The sequence below is a fragment of the Pseudochaenichthys georgianus genome, chromosome 4 (genome assembly GCF_902827115.2).
Source record: "Pseudochaenichthys georgianus chromosome 4, fPseGeo1.2, whole genome shotgun sequence".
Classification (NCBI taxonomy): domain Eukaryota; kingdom Metazoa; phylum Chordata; class Actinopteri; order Perciformes; family Channichthyidae; genus Pseudochaenichthys; species Pseudochaenichthys georgianus.
Window position 1 is genome coordinate 16,775,566 of NC_047506.1, and position 15,566 is coordinate 16,791,131.

General features: G+C 39.9%; 1 protein-coding gene across 12 annotated transcripts in view; it reads right to left on the reverse strand.

Moving 5' to 3' along the window:
• Positions 1 to 6,948: 6,948 nt before the first annotated feature.
• The window catches only part of ptprsa (protein tyrosine phosphatase receptor type Sa), a 262,747-nt gene continuing 254,129 nt past the window's right edge, over positions 6,949 to 15,566 (reverse strand). For all 12 annotated transcript variants that reach the window (XM_071202900.1, XM_071202899.1, XM_071202896.1 and 9 more), the window contains 3 exons: positions 14,239 to 14,393; positions 11,334 to 11,469; positions 6,949 to 11,232 (listed from right to left, as the gene is read on the reverse strand). In XM_071202900.1, the coding sequence (XP_071059001.1) occupies positions 11,164 to 11,232; positions 11,334 to 11,469; positions 14,239 to 14,393 (360 nt within the window). In that variant the 3' untranslated portion in view covers positions 6,949 to 11,163. The remainder of the gene's footprint in view (positions 11,233 to 11,333; positions 11,470 to 14,238; positions 14,394 to 15,566) is intronic.

The following is a 15,566-nucleotide window of genomic DNA, read 5'->3' on the forward strand; positions in this document are numbered from 1 at the left end:
GTTCCCAGACAAATGCATGCTGCTCATTGAGTGCAGTGTCAGATCTTCAAAGAAGAAGAAAGACACCCGTAAAGAATTCAGAGCAACAAACAAACAAACAAACAAACAAACAAACAAACAAACAAACAAACAAACAAACATGTATAGGTAAAAACATACTGTACAAAGGACTGTTCCATCTAACATCAATTTCTATATCTGACACACATCAATGTACTAACACCAGCCTCATGTATGCTTTTTTGTTGTTACCCTAATGAGCTGTATAAGGGAAAGAAACAGTGCAACAGCGAAACAAACTAACTGAACTTCACGTGAACTCCGCCAGAGGGTCCTACCCGTAGCAAATGTCTCCATAGATGCAGCGCAGACAAAACGAATGTTTTGTTCAAGAAAGGCAAAAATACATTTGACAATGCACTCCTGAGGAATTGCTGAGAGAGTTGTAGATTTCTTCTTGCAGAAATAAACACACCTTGATATACATCTGAAAAGACGTTCTCATTTCACTTCATTCTCAACTGCCAGTGCAGGCATGTTGGAACTAGTTTTAGAAGCCAATTGCTTATTAGCGTGAAGCATACTGCGGGTGTATGCTGGTTTGTCCCAGTCTCAATAGGGCAAACTTACTTTCAGTACAATTATAATGGACAGTTATTTAACATAAAATACATTTCAGAGATGCCATTTTTGCTAATGCACGTAGTAGACACATTGACAGGTCACCTGGCTGTTGGCAGTTTGTGTGAATCAAACCTGTTGCAGCAGGACAATGATAGATACCATACTTCAAATGTTCAAAACCAAGGTTTAAGAAAGGGTTATCAGTGACAAATTGGTGCTAATTGATACTGCGAGTTATTTGCTTGTTTACCCGATTTAGATTTGTTTTTTCATAGGATTTATTTACAGCTGGTGCACAACATATAGATTTACAAATAACAAAACAGCAACACATAGCAAGCATTGTTCAGAAAAAATACTCCTGCTCAATCAAGCCCAACTCCATTTGAGTGTCTTTCATCACCGAACAGAAAGGAGTAATGTGAAGTGACGGTTCAGTGGTTCAGTGGCTCTTCATACGGATATGGATTCATATCTGAAAAACTTGTGAGAAGAAGATTATTTTGTAGGTAGTGTGTGTGATGCTGGTGAGTTTGTTTTTTGAAGATGGTTATTAGGGTTAAGAAGGGGTTAAACAGGATGGGTAGGCCAATGTTGTTGTAAATCAACAACTGGAGTAGGTGGGAGGCAAACGGAAAGTGCTCTGAGTTTATGGATGACATGGAGTCATTAAATGAGGTATGGCTTCTTGAAGTAAGACGAATTTCCTCCTCCTTGTCATTGCGACTTCAGATTAGTAATACACCAAATAGAGTAACTAAAAAGTACCTTTCCTTTAAAAATCAATGCCCATTGTTAATTATTATTTAATCCAATCTTTCCCCTCTCAGGTAAACTTGTCTTTAGACAATCTCCTAGAGAGAATAATGAGGTTCGTAATTCCTCTGAGGCATTATTGCTCACACGTTGATCCAACAGCTCCGCTCATCTACCTAATTTGAATTAATATACACTGATAATGCTTCTGTCATTTAAAAATGACTTTCAAGGCCCACTGGAGAGTTGTTGCTTATGCTCCCCTAGCACCCAAATAATCCCACGCTCTCACAGTGTAGCAGTGACACAAAGGCCATAATTAAGGAGCCCACATGGTCATTGTACTGTAGGACATTGTGCTCTTTGCTAATGCATGACACTTGGCTAAGCTTTGCTCTCCCTTTTTCACAGTGCGTTAAAGTACATGGTAGTTACTTCTAATTCAAGTGAATAAGCCAACAAAAACAACCAAACAAAAATAAAACGGACAGCTTGGAGCCTGTGCATAAAAAGAATAAATTCAATAAAGGCAAACCTAACGACCCATAGTGTGTGTTGTAAACTCCCATCACAGTTTACATACTTCTTGGTTCAACTTAGACCTATTGGACTTACACTACTTAACTGTAAGCACAGTTGAGTGCTTACAGTTGTGAAAACTCACAACTGTAAGCACTGGTTTTCATGTGGAAAGAGATATCATAAGTTTTGATTTTCGTTTTTGAATTTTACTCACCAAAGTTATTGTGTTCTGAAATCTCAGCAATACCTGCAGCGAACACAACATCATCTTTAATAAAAGATCTAACAGCCTGAGCTCCATAAACAATATTAGAGTGGTTTTAGACCACAGATTTGTCTTTAAGTATATAACAGTATTCTACACCCTATACATGCACTGGATCAGCTGAGACACTAGGGGGAGAGAGATTTCTTCTCTTTGGATTTGATAATGGTCATGGCCCAGTGTTAGACCATGTCTGCAAACAATCTCACATGCAGGTCTCAGCCTGACACATATCGAAAGACGAAGGACACATTTACCATTACAGAGGTCCTCCACTTTGCTCTCATATTAATGGCCCATCCATTTCACTCCTCTTTGTTATAAGCACACAAACAGAGTGAGAGGGAAGGACGCAGAATGGTAAGGTTATAGCTTCACACATCAGATGTTGCCCCTAAACCCATAGTGGTGACATAAAGAACAGAGGGGAAAGCCCAATTCCTTATGTGGGATGTAGTGGTTAGTGAACACTCTCATTTTGCTTTACAAGCCTGGATGGCTGACTATACACAAACTGCAGTCCGTGTATGCACTCGGATAAGAGGTTGAATATAGAAAAGTCCTGTTAAAAGCTCCACCTGTCTTAGTACAACTCATACTATAAAACATTACCATCATTTTTCAGCCTAAATTCAATTTCTCAGCTCCTCACTTATCCAGAATGTGATTGTGCTCAAATGGACATGTTTACAGGCAGGCTTTAATGGTTCCACTGCTGATGGTTTCATGTATCCTTAGTCATTACTGTACAATTCACTTGAGAGAATCGCAAAGCAGATAGCACTGTTGGGGTTTATTCTCTGCCATCATTCTTACATTCTGTTTCCCATTACACAACCATAATCCCTACAGTACTGAGCCTGTTTTGTGATGATCTGGGGGTTTTAGCTGACATCCGAGACCCTGGTCCAGATGAGTTCCTTCATTTTTCTTTTTTAAACAATGTTTTATTCCGTTTTATTTTTTCAAATATACGACTTAAACGCTTTCACTGCTTTTTATGTTTGAGGGCCATGGATGGTAAATGTCTATAAATCCAAGCCGAGAGAGAGAGTCATTTGCCATTTTGCCAGATACATTCCTTTTCCTTATATGGACATATGTTTTTAAAACTTTAAATAGAAACATTTGACTTTTTCTCAGCCAAAATGAGATCTTACTTAATGTACACTTAATCAAAACATCATCTAAGAATGCAGAATATTGGCTTGTATCCTATATTTATATGTAAGCTGCCGTATTTGCTTTTGCAGCTTTTGCAGCACTTAAGAACGACAACTTAACACTATACTCATCGCATCCTTAGGTCCTGAGAAATACTGCTATGAGTTGTCTCACACACCCAAATGGCAGTTATTGTGAAACACGAGTGCGTAGAAAACACCAACGAAATACACTTAGCAGATGTATTCATTTTAAAATAGGCATATCTCTTGATTGCTTTGACACAACCACCATATGGCGGGTAATATTAACAAACACAAGTAATGAATTAATCCTTCCAATTACAAAAAAATGAACAATAATTACGATTTGTAAGACAATATCCAGCTGCCAATTGAAGCAGCTGATCATTCTCAAAGAAACACCAAAAACAAAACACATGGTTACACTTCCATTCAAAGTAAACCATGTAAGCACTTTGTAGATCAGACAACAAGATATTGGCCAAGCCATGTACCATTTGATTAGTGAATGTCAGGCAATTTAGTACTGAGCTTCCATAAAGTTGTAAAAATTGCGAGGGACAGACTTTCATTAGTTTTGCAGCCTATGTAAAAAAATCTGTATTTAAACCCAAGCTGAGATAACCCTGATGAAACAAACCCTGAAGTATTCATCCTGTGGGGATCCGATTCTACGGTCGCCCATCCACTATTTGTAGGCCTATTTCTCTCTGGACCAGCATTGGACCGATCAATCAGCAGAGCAGTGCCAGAACAAGACCACTGGCATGGTTACATGTCGATTGTAAACAGAGGAGCGGGGGTGGGGGGGTGGGGGGGGGGGAAGACTAACAGTGCAGAGAGAGGGAGAAATAGAAATGGTGGATGAGGGAAAGACAAAGTGAGTGAAAAGAGAAAGGGCGAGAGGGAAAAAACGAGAGCCCTTCTTCCCTCTCCAACAGGAACCTGTTTTAATAGCAGCAATCAGTCAGTGCTTGAGCTCTGTCTGGGAACACAGAGACAGAGAGGATGGAGGGGAACACAAGACAGATTATAGGAAATATCAGCACGAGCCAGGGCATAAACACAGGAGTCATGTCACAGTTTACTGATGGCAGATGCTCAAACAGCGGAGATGAGGGGGGTTGCAGCATATAAGATACGTCTCAAAACTGTGTATGATTTATACACTGTAGATAGGCGCTTCATTTGTTGGGGTCAAATCCATAAGTATTTGTCTAAATGCACAGGTTCCACGTGTTGGTTACTGTACTGTATTACATCTGATGTGTAGGTTGCTGATAGACAGCATTACTAAGCATATCTCACACTGATGTAATTAGCATCTGGAGCCTCTGGAGAACACAATACATCATCTACATTCATCTCTAATTTAATTGAATGGCAATAGGGCCGCAGTGTGTTTAACACTATGATGAAGAAGCATATAATACCCTGCAGAGGGCAGCAAAGACTTTTGAGAAAACAGCTCAAGAGTTCTCTTCTGGAAGGGAAGTGGAATTCAGAAAAAAATGCTAAATAAATGTTAGACTTTTATGTTAGCTGCTGTCATTTCTTTTACCTGTATTAGTTATCTATCTATCTATCCATCCATCTATATATATATATATATATATATATCTATATATCCATTTGTCTATCTATCCGTCGAGTAAATCCCTCCCATGTGCTTGGAATACCCTGCGGTGAGAGGAGATCCTGCTGTATCTGCATTTTATTTATTTATCATCGTGCCTCGGCTTCTCATTTACATCATCCAGATCTCAATGCAGTGCTGCTCAGTAGGCATGCGGTACCCCTCTGACACCTCCACAAGTCTGGCTGAAGTTCAAATGTCGGTAAATCTCTTATTATAAAAGGGGGTCATAAACACCTAATGGTCTGGCATGAATATTTTAGAGGCCTGGATATCATACAGAAATGACCTCTGCAGAAATCCCACCCTCAACAATGCACATCTCAGACAGACAACCTCAGGGGCCGGTGCAACTCGAGGCCCTTGTTTCTGGTTCTTTTGGCTTTTTTCGTCGTGATTGTATTGATTTGCCATTTGCAACAGAAAGAGCTTGGCCACGGGGCTGTGGATAATCCAATTTATCGCTTTGCCATTTATTACACATTTCTGTGGCTTTTGGGTCCACTGTCACATCGATTCGTTGATCGCTTGCTTAGCTGGGTCCTAATGAGCTGCTGTCTGAATCACTGCATAATCACCGCCCTAATTCACTTCTGCCCTCACACTCGGTCGGCTGGCTCACCACTATTAGAAAAGAATGGACTGAAACACAGCTTTCCGAGCAGACAATTAGTGACATCATCCTCCAAACGGGTGTCATCCTGCGTATATTATTGCCTTTAATAAATGACAATCCTCATGTGGCTCAGTTTGTTTTCACACTACTCACTTTTCACAGATTGTGGTTTCAGGTGACAATGAGCTCGTTGGCACATCTTCTGCAGCTCGCACACGTGTCAATGAAACACTCATGAACAGAGAGTTCTAAGCAGAGAGGGGTTTACATTCTGACTAAATACTTTCACCAGAGTGTCTATGACTAGATTTGTTTGTCTACATCTTTAGATCTGAAGCTAGAAAAACCTTTTAGATTACAAAAATGAAGTAACAGTTTTAAAATGTAAAAACATAGGCTGCCAATGAAATAATTACTGGGTATTTACTAGAAGGCACAACAGAAGACGTAGGTAACAAACACAAACACAAACACATGAGCTTAGTGGGTTCCAGAAATAGGTTGTACTGTTTGTACTTTCTTCTAATTAAAGCCTGCATACCCAAAGCGTTAACCAAGAGGATGCTTTATTTAACAGCCTCCATACCCTGAAATTAATGTGTGAAAAGGGATAGCAAGTAACCACTCCATGTTACAGCTTGCGTAACATGGTCTTACACTGTATTATTTACATTTTATCAATCCTTTTTCTTAATTGTGTTGCACTTCAATTAAAAAGTAACTCATGCATGCATTCAAAAAACAATTTGAACATGCAAAACCAAACATGACATAGAGACATTTAAAAGTCGTAACCCCCTTACTCTGTTAATTTTCTTTTCTCCCTGTACTTACATCACATTGCAAGCTGTAATAAAAAGCTACGCAAACTCAATTATGGAACCAATATTTTCATTTCATTTGATGGTTTCAAACATCTGAAGATAGATGAGAGAGCACATGCCACCAGGTGAAGGTTTACCTCTACACCAATATCAGTGTGTCTAGGTGACATTTATCAAGCTTAAAGAGGGGCTTAGGGACCCATCGCGACATGCTTGTGAAGAGGCCGGTGGACAAATATAGGAGGAAGATAATCAAGCCATCAATCAACAGAAGTGCGCCATCTGTGTGCTACACCACTTATCCTCTGAGCTGTTGTAACACAGCTTTTTCAGTTCAGTTTTCAGTGTAATGATTGATGTACAAAGTAAATAATGGAAACATTGAAATATTGTAGTTAAATGTTACAGCTATTAGCACATACACACTGATCGTCGACAAACAGACATTGCGACAGATATCTAGAAGAATGGCATCATCCCTTATCGTGCTTGATCAGTCACAAATCACAGCCAAATGGTTTTCAGACAACATTTCTTTAATACAAAGTCAACATATCTACATACACAGTGGCTTTAAACCAATTATTGTTTCAGTTAGAAGTAACAGTTTGAAAGTGATAGCGCTTGGCCCTCATAGAAAGGAAAAACTATTTAGCTGAATTTGGGTTATTTTTCGGTATGTACTGTATATGTTCTATTCTTTTTGAAGTCATTTTTTGTTAGTGTTTTTATTTTGTTAGTCCCCTCCCCTCCCCCAAATATTCGGTGACATATTCCAGTAAATTTGGCGTCAGTTTTCAAAAGTCTAGCATCTTTACATGAAGTCAAAAGAGTAACACATTGCACAAGCTTCCAAAGATTTCCGGTCCACGGTTTCAGTTTTGGCATTTGAGCCATTTGAACCAGTCCTTTAGGGTTCCAAAAAGACTTCACTTCAGGTTTTTAGTTCATTATGAAACATCTCAAGGTTCCCACTGTTCAGAAGTGACGTGCTGGAAATCAGAATTTGCAGCAAGTTTTTGGTTGTCTTGGTCTTCCCTTAGTTGCATCGCACTGCTCTGTTTCACTGAGTCCTGGTTTCTTTCTGCATCCCACAACAAAATATGGCCGAACAAAAACATAGTATGGTTCTATACAATGCTTAAAAATTATCTAAGGTGAAAAAAAAATCAACATGTCATGTTGCAACTGAACTATGTATGGCCTTTAACATAGCTGCATTCGTCCATCAGCCAATGAAATATTCATGGGTAACACCTTGGCATTTTAGGCAGTTGGACAGCTGGGAACCTTCTGAGGATTTTTAGGCAAAAACACCTTTGGGGGTCCATTGTTTCTCTCATTAGTGGAAGCTACATCTTTGTGTTCCCTTTTTGTTAGACTTTCAGTCTTTGGAAGTCTAATTATTTAAACAGAATCATTTTAAAACCTCTCCAGTTGCTGTAAGGAAAGAGGAAAAAGTCCATCTTATCTCTAGTAGACCCTTGCTAATGCCAGGGCAGGAGGACGTTTATGTCCACATTGAGAATGAGAATGTAACAGGACCTTGAATTGATGGTCAATTAGCATTTCAAATGGCTAGCGAGTGGACTAACTTCCCATCCTCTGCTAAATTATACCAGCAGGTCACTGATGCTGATTGCGTGCCCTCATTGAGGCTATAGGTGTGAGAACTGGAGCTGGCTTGTTTCCCGGTTTAACTACTTGAATGGGAAATTAAAGGCAGAAATAAAGTGAGTGGTAATTAAAGATCAGGGAGCAGGGCTGGAGAAAGAACATTTCAGGCTTTACAAACACCAGGAAGTCGTATATGAGCAGAACCTCAATCTTTGTGATTCTGTTTCCACTCAAAGTTTGATATTTTGAGGGTCAAATGATACAAATACATATAATCTATATATTTGTTTATTTACAGGTATATTCTAGTACATAGTGGATATCTAACAAAATGAATGAGCCAGTATGTCGGAAAATAATGAAAGTAAAAACAGAGAAAGAACTTAAATAAATGGATTTACTTAAACTCTGTGAGGGTCGTAGTCTGTACATGATCATACAAGGTACAGTACGTCAAGTCAGGCTGATATAGCTAAAAAAAGTTGAATTATGAAACTTTTGATTGATTTGATATTTCGTAGACCAAGGTATCGTTCAACAGTTTAAAAAAAAATATACTAATGCCTACAAGGTAATGATAATAAAGAATCTCAATAAGGTTTAAAAATGGCATATCCTCATCGGCACAGGGTCTACCCGGGGGTAGAAGTGAAACATGGTGAGTGGAGGCAGGGGATTCAGGCAAATAACTGACACCCACCCCTTTCCCTCATCAAACGCACAATGTTTCTGAGATTACAAAAAACACACAAACAAAATAATAAAATTCATAATTTGAGCACTGGTATAAAAAAAGATGATGATGAGGAAAATGTAATTAATACTAAGTGTTTGGATATATCTTTATATTCTGCATTTAAATATATATGCATGTGTGAGTGTGCAGTATATATACATATATGCACACGTTCACACAGACATGTTATACTTAACATTCCTACAGTGAAAAAATAGAATGTTTTTTAATGTAATATGAACAAATAAGCTTTTTTCTTTTCCTGCTAATTTAAACAAATGCGATACAACATCTCTGTTAAAAAACTAAATGGAAATAAACAAAAAAGAAAATAAAGAGTCTACTATGTAATGTAAAATAAGTCGTCATAATACAACAGTAATGTTTTCATAATGTTACATTAACAATAAGGCTTTTTTGGAAATAAGAAAAGATTACACACAGTTCTGTCCATCGCTCTGGTTTTTGTGCACACCCATCACAAACCGCCACAGAATCCGTACACTCGTCTGAACCAAAGCACTGATTTCAAAATGATAACCTGGTGATCTCAAAAGCTTGATTTTTTTTTAATATCAGACACATACATTAGTGCGTCATATCCAACAGGGAGTTGTTTGGGGTTTTCATTTTAACTTTATTTTCTTTTCTTTAGGGATGTGCAAGTAACTTGTACCGAAGAATTTCATTATCACATCATGGCATCGAGATCCAAGATGGCCGCCTGGTCTGGCTGTGTCATCCACAGAGACATCGTCTATAAAACAGAGGACCAAAACCAAAGCAACTACTTTGTTTATCCACCTGTTACCAAACACACACACACACACACACTGGAACTAAAGGCCAATTTTTTGTCAACCACATGAACGTACAGCTGTGTAATTGCAACAGGCCTCAGCCACTCTTGAGTGTCTTATACAATGAAATAGATGATTATAGAGGAGGCTGGGGGAAAGAAAAAGGAGAGGTGGAAAAGACCAGTGGACTGCGTGTGGATGCGCTTTCAGGCATGCCCGCCTCGATGCTAGCGGTTAGCAGAGCTGGCATCGTTTGTTCGTCAGTTTCCTCTCTCTCAAAAGTCACACATACAGCATACACGAGATAAGCAGCATGTTCGGTTCTGACAGAAAAAGTTAATTCCTCATAGGACAAAAAAAGTTTGAAATAGTGATGATGAGCATTGGTCAATGTACACAAAGAAAGCCCAGAATCTGCGGCAATCCTTGTTTGGTTGTTCTGTTTGTTCCAAAGCTTCTCGCCCAGCAGATTTATCTCTCGTTCAAAATGGTGGGTTTGAACACTGAAGCCTCATGAGGCAATGGTTCCAAAGAGTGGAGTGATTGTAAAAAAACCATGGGACACGTTCGCCATTTCTCCCACCGTGACCCAGCCACAGTGTGTAGCAACAGCCGAGTTTTGCCCCCCCCCGCTTTCTCTGGTGATTGAGACACGAGCCTCCTGGGGGAATTTTAAATACACTGGGATTATTTTGAACATCACTATGGTTACCTTGCGCGGGATACTGGTTTTACACAAATTCATAATTCATGAAACTAGCTGATTTTACGGTATTTGTTGCTGCTTACTTCCCCATAACGACTGACAGTGCCTACTCCTAGCTCTTAAGAACAGAGATATTTGATGTATTCTTTAATAGTTGAGTGTTTTTAACAGTGTATAAAAACTCATGTTTAAGTTGATCGTTGCTAAATGGGAATGTTCTCATTGCTAGTGACATTTCCACTGTTTATATTTTTTTGTCTTAACGGAGTTTGGGGAAAACCATTTGTGTTCACACAGGCAACCACAATATGTATTTTCTCTGGATGTCACTCACAAAATGTGTTGATAGAAATACTATTTTTACACCCAGGTATGTCTAAAAAAAAAAAAAACGAGAAAGTCACCCCATCTTGGCTACATCCATCTGCCTTTCATAGATTTTTGCTGTTGCCTTCTTCTTCTTCTGAACTGATGCTTGGTACAGTTGAATATTTTTGAGAAGGGAAATGTCCACCAATGTTTACAATATCCTCCACATTGAAACACTTGAGGTAAGGTAAGCAGTCTGACACTTTGATCAAATCCCTCCCCACAGCTTGAGCCACAGCGCCTGGTTTTTCTTCCGATTTTCCTTTTCTTGATGATGGGCAATTTTTCCTTGATTCTTCACAAAAGGTTTCTTTAGTCAAATTGGAATTATTCTCAACTGGTTGGTTGGGCAGCCTCTTCTAAAAATCTACATTAGGATCAAGTGTGTCTGAATTAGTTATGGTGTTGTTGTCGTCTGCTGTCATCTTTTCAAATTTCAAAAGTTTCTATGGCTCAGGAGACTGTTGAGTGGGGGCGACAGGATTCTGGGGGGTAGAGATGGCTTTTACGTTGCATAGTGATCAAAGCTTCCTAAGTACTCCAGAGCTGCGTGATAGCAGAATTGGTACTCATCCTGTAGGGGAAGAACACACACGTACAAGAGAAATGCATTAGAATAAAATAGTGGTTTAAAGAGTTTGCTATGATAATGAGAGGTCAGTTATTTCCTCTCACCTCAGTCTGGACCATGGCTGGCCTCTGTGTCCGGAGCATCTTCACTGTCTGGAAGATATCAACCACGCCTTCATAGCGCATTCTCTCCAGGACGATGCTGAGGGTGATGAAGACTCCAGTCCTGCCCACGCCAGCACTAGAAACATTAAAAGGCAAAGTGACTTAATAGGCATGTTGTAGATGTACATTGGCAGCATTTTGAAACTCTATTTACACCAAGGATAAGTCAAAGTCAACTTTATCGTCAATCTTCCAGTTTGTGCGTCCAGACAGAGAAATCGAAATACCGTTTTCCACAATAAGATAAGACTTTATGCCTTCGCGTTCTTCAAACTTCTTCTTGCTAGCCAACAATCCTGCGGCAGGGTAACGCAACGTGAGCAATGGAAAGGACGCAATCTGCATGTTTGAATCCACTTTCATGTGCGACCACCTTCTCGTCGAACACAGTATGAGCCTTCATGGACCCACATACACACTCCAAATCGGGCACAACAACAACCGAGCAAACATTTTGTCTCATTAAGCCCCTACCCTGTGTCGAGAAACTCAGCCTTCTGCTGCTCTCCAGAAATACTGAGTCTTAACTCAGATTCTGACATACTTGAGAGCTGCCTCTCTAAGCTGCTTTTCTGTGAAATGACTTCCACTTCACCAATGGAACAATAATTGATATGACAACAGATTTATTTGGGCTTCTTCCAGCCTCCGATGCTATTTTGTTGTGTGAAGAATGAAAGTGATGGCTCCTAGCAGCCACTTTTGGTGTGTGTGTTTTGTACGGTATGCCTGCAAGTGCGTGTCTGTTAGGAGACAATCCTAGACGTACGACAAAAGATGAGTCATTATTTAAATATAATCTAAGTGATACTGAACACAGTAGTTATTCAGTCTAATCATGCAGAATATACGGCCTCCCTTTTCACACACCCACTTCCAACCCCCACACCGCAGGAACTCTCATCCCACCCAAAGCCTCTTCCTGGGAGTCGGTCACAGCTTGTCACATGGACTCTTAAACTCACTCAGAGCTCCTCTCTCTCTCTGTGTCTCTCCAGGAAGATCGACTCTCCAAATCTGAAGGCTCGCCGAGCCGCTGCAGACTGAGAGGATTTGGTGTCCCCATTCACAGGAAGTAATCAGGCAATTAATGACAAAAAGCATGTGGGTCTATTAGATAGTGGCTGAGGAGGGGAGTGGAGGAGGTGGAAGAACAGAGGGTGTGAGAGGAGAGCTGGGAGACAGGATAGATGGAGGGGAGGAGAAGAGCCAGGGAGAGGATTACAAAAAAAAAAGACAGAGGGATGACGGACGGGAAAGACCAGTGACAGAAGACGAAAGTAAGAGGAAAAAGAAGAAATAAGCTCTGAAGATGAAAAGCCTGAAGGAGGAGGGGGAGGAAGAGGAGGAGGATAATAGGGAGGAGCAGGAGGTGGCTATGGCAGTAACAGACAAAGAAACCAACTAAAGCGTAGTTCTTTTTTTTCATCACTACTCAAGAGAAACTCATTTCCGAAATTCAATGACAAAGTGACACCTACTCATAAAAAAGATACATATAAAGAAAGTACACAATTACCACCAAGTATTTCAAATGACTGCAGGTGACATAGGAACCTGATTAACAGCATGCCATTCTAATGATTTACTCCACTGTGGGCTGTAGACGTTGTGTGGTAATCCTCTTATAGTGCTCTGAAAATCGAACAGAGTTCACGAGATGTGTGAAGGATGCCGTAACTGTGCATTTGGCAGCTGAATAAAACCTAGTCATGTGACTCTTGCAGTCATTTTGTTCCTCCAGTCCCGCTATTCTTCCTGCAATAACACACCCTTTCTGCTTGAAAACAAGCTCTCCCCCCCTTCAGTAACTGTTAGGATTCACAGAAGGGAGGAATAACTCAGACTTATTGGAGCTTCCCTGTCACATCTCACAACTCCCAGGGCGCCTATTCATAGCTGGTGACATCAGTGCTTTTTAATACAGGGGAGGTGAGGTTATGCTTGATGATGTCATGGCGCCTTTGTGATATAAAACGAAGAGACATAGTGACACCTGATCAGCCATCAAAGTGTACCATGTTTATGAGACAGCAAGGAAATTATTCAGTGTGTTCACACCTTTGTCAACACGATCACATTCAAAGAAACTGTTGTATCCTAAAAGATTTTTCTGAATGCCAGACGATGACAAAACCGCTGTATAATGAATCATACACGTACCTGCTTTTGTTCAAGGAATTATAGACATTTCCTTCTTTTCTGTAACAAAGTCTATCAAAGATGTCCAACTCCAGGGAACAAAAGGTAAAAACAAATCTGTTCCTACTGGGAGGTCTACCACGAATAAGAGAAAGCCCCAGTTTTGAACACTTCCAAATATGGGTTTGTACTTGAGTTAATGATAAAGGTTACCTTGGAAGCTACGGCCAATGTGATAAAAATGCATCACGGAGCTATCATACAAATCAAACAGAATGGCTGTATCATTTTATGTGCCTACTTTTTGCAAATGCCAAGCCTTATCAATTATGGAGGAGCAGAGCCTGTGGAGCCGCAGAGATGGTGTACTACGGAGGCAAAAAGGTGAGGAGGATGTGACGATGCTGTAAGAGCTGTCCCCCCAGGAGGGGCTACGTTGCTAAAACAATAACCATCTTAAAATTTGATTTAATCTAGTCTTGATATTTGAAGCCTTATATATCTTTCAAGAAGGAAAGTGTGTCTGTAGGGTTCACCTTGAAGCATACATGTTGCAATACCTGGAAAATGGTATGTGACCCCCCCCCCCCCCTTTTCAAGAAATCAAATTGATGATGTTTTAAAAAAAGTGTTATCCTTTTGTGTGTTGTCACTTTAATAAAAAGCAGAGAAATATAGCGCAACATGACAGTGAGTTTGTTACCTGCAGTGAACAGAGATTGGTCCATCCTGTCCAAACTGCTCCTTGGTTTTATGCACCTGGCCAATAAAATCAATGAATCCCTCTCCGGATTTGGGCACGCCTTGTTCCGGCCAATCAGTAAACTGGAACTGCCTTACTGTCCTGGACTGACCATCCTGCAAAAATAGAGAAAAACAATGTGAGAATAGAATACAGAGATAGCATAACAAAGAATAGGAGGCAGAGACGCGAGGAACAAATATGTAAAGAAAGCTTTTTTGGGTTAGAGAGGATCTTTGTTCATGTTTTTTTACACTCTACACGCTTTGGATCATTTTATGACCATAATCCAGATTGATAATTGATAAAAGGTGATAACGTCTTAACTCATTGTCCCTTTAAAAAAGTGTAAACTGATGATTATTTTCTAACATACAAACGTCTCCCTACAAGGGGACCGTTTGTCCTCTCCCTACAACCCTATCGCCCCTATATTCTCCCCTACCAAAGTGTGTGTGAGTGTGCGTGTGTGTGCATGTGTGTGTGTGGCACGAGTAGGTCCTGGTTAAAGCTAATCAATAGTGTATCTGCCATGACAAGCGTCTTCTCCCAGACATCATGTTGAATAGGATAATCCTGCGATGCGATCGATGCAGCGACCTGATTGATGGAGGTAAGAAGAACGGAGGAATACCGGAGCAGGAGGTGGGATTGGATGCTGACAATTGCAAATAAAAACCCTGACACCCTGACAAACCCGCTAGACAAAATGTCAATCTTAACAATTTAATCTAATATTGATTCTTATAATCTTGTGTTGGCAGTGCACTTGCATTTGCTTCCAATGCAAACAAACACCCTTAGATACATTTTTACAATGAGGTGGCATCACAATAGGACAAGTGAATTGATCTGCTTTATTTTGAGAGAGCTGATCTTGGAGTTTGAGAATGCACAGTCGATAGTTGTGTCCTTGTAAAGAAAGTTGTTATAGAAGTAGTTTGGAGTGAATACATTTGTTACAAAAGTAAGCAAAGAGAAGCAATTTCAGAGATTTTGAGATGCGCAGCTGTCCGCTTGAAGCCCCCAGCAATTAATACAACCAGGTGTTCATTTCTCCCTTTTTGCACACTACCCTATGCTTGTGTTTAGACAAGCTCTCACACATTTGCCTCTCATGTGTTCACTTTGCAAAAGGCTTAATTTGATCAATACTCATTTTGTGAGTAAACAGGAATATGTTTGTCCTTTATCTATTGTCATCCTGCTAGTAGAATTAAACAAATCTAAAATCAGCTTTAGGGGGAATTTGTCTAAATAGCAAATCAATGATATATGCAAGAATGTGA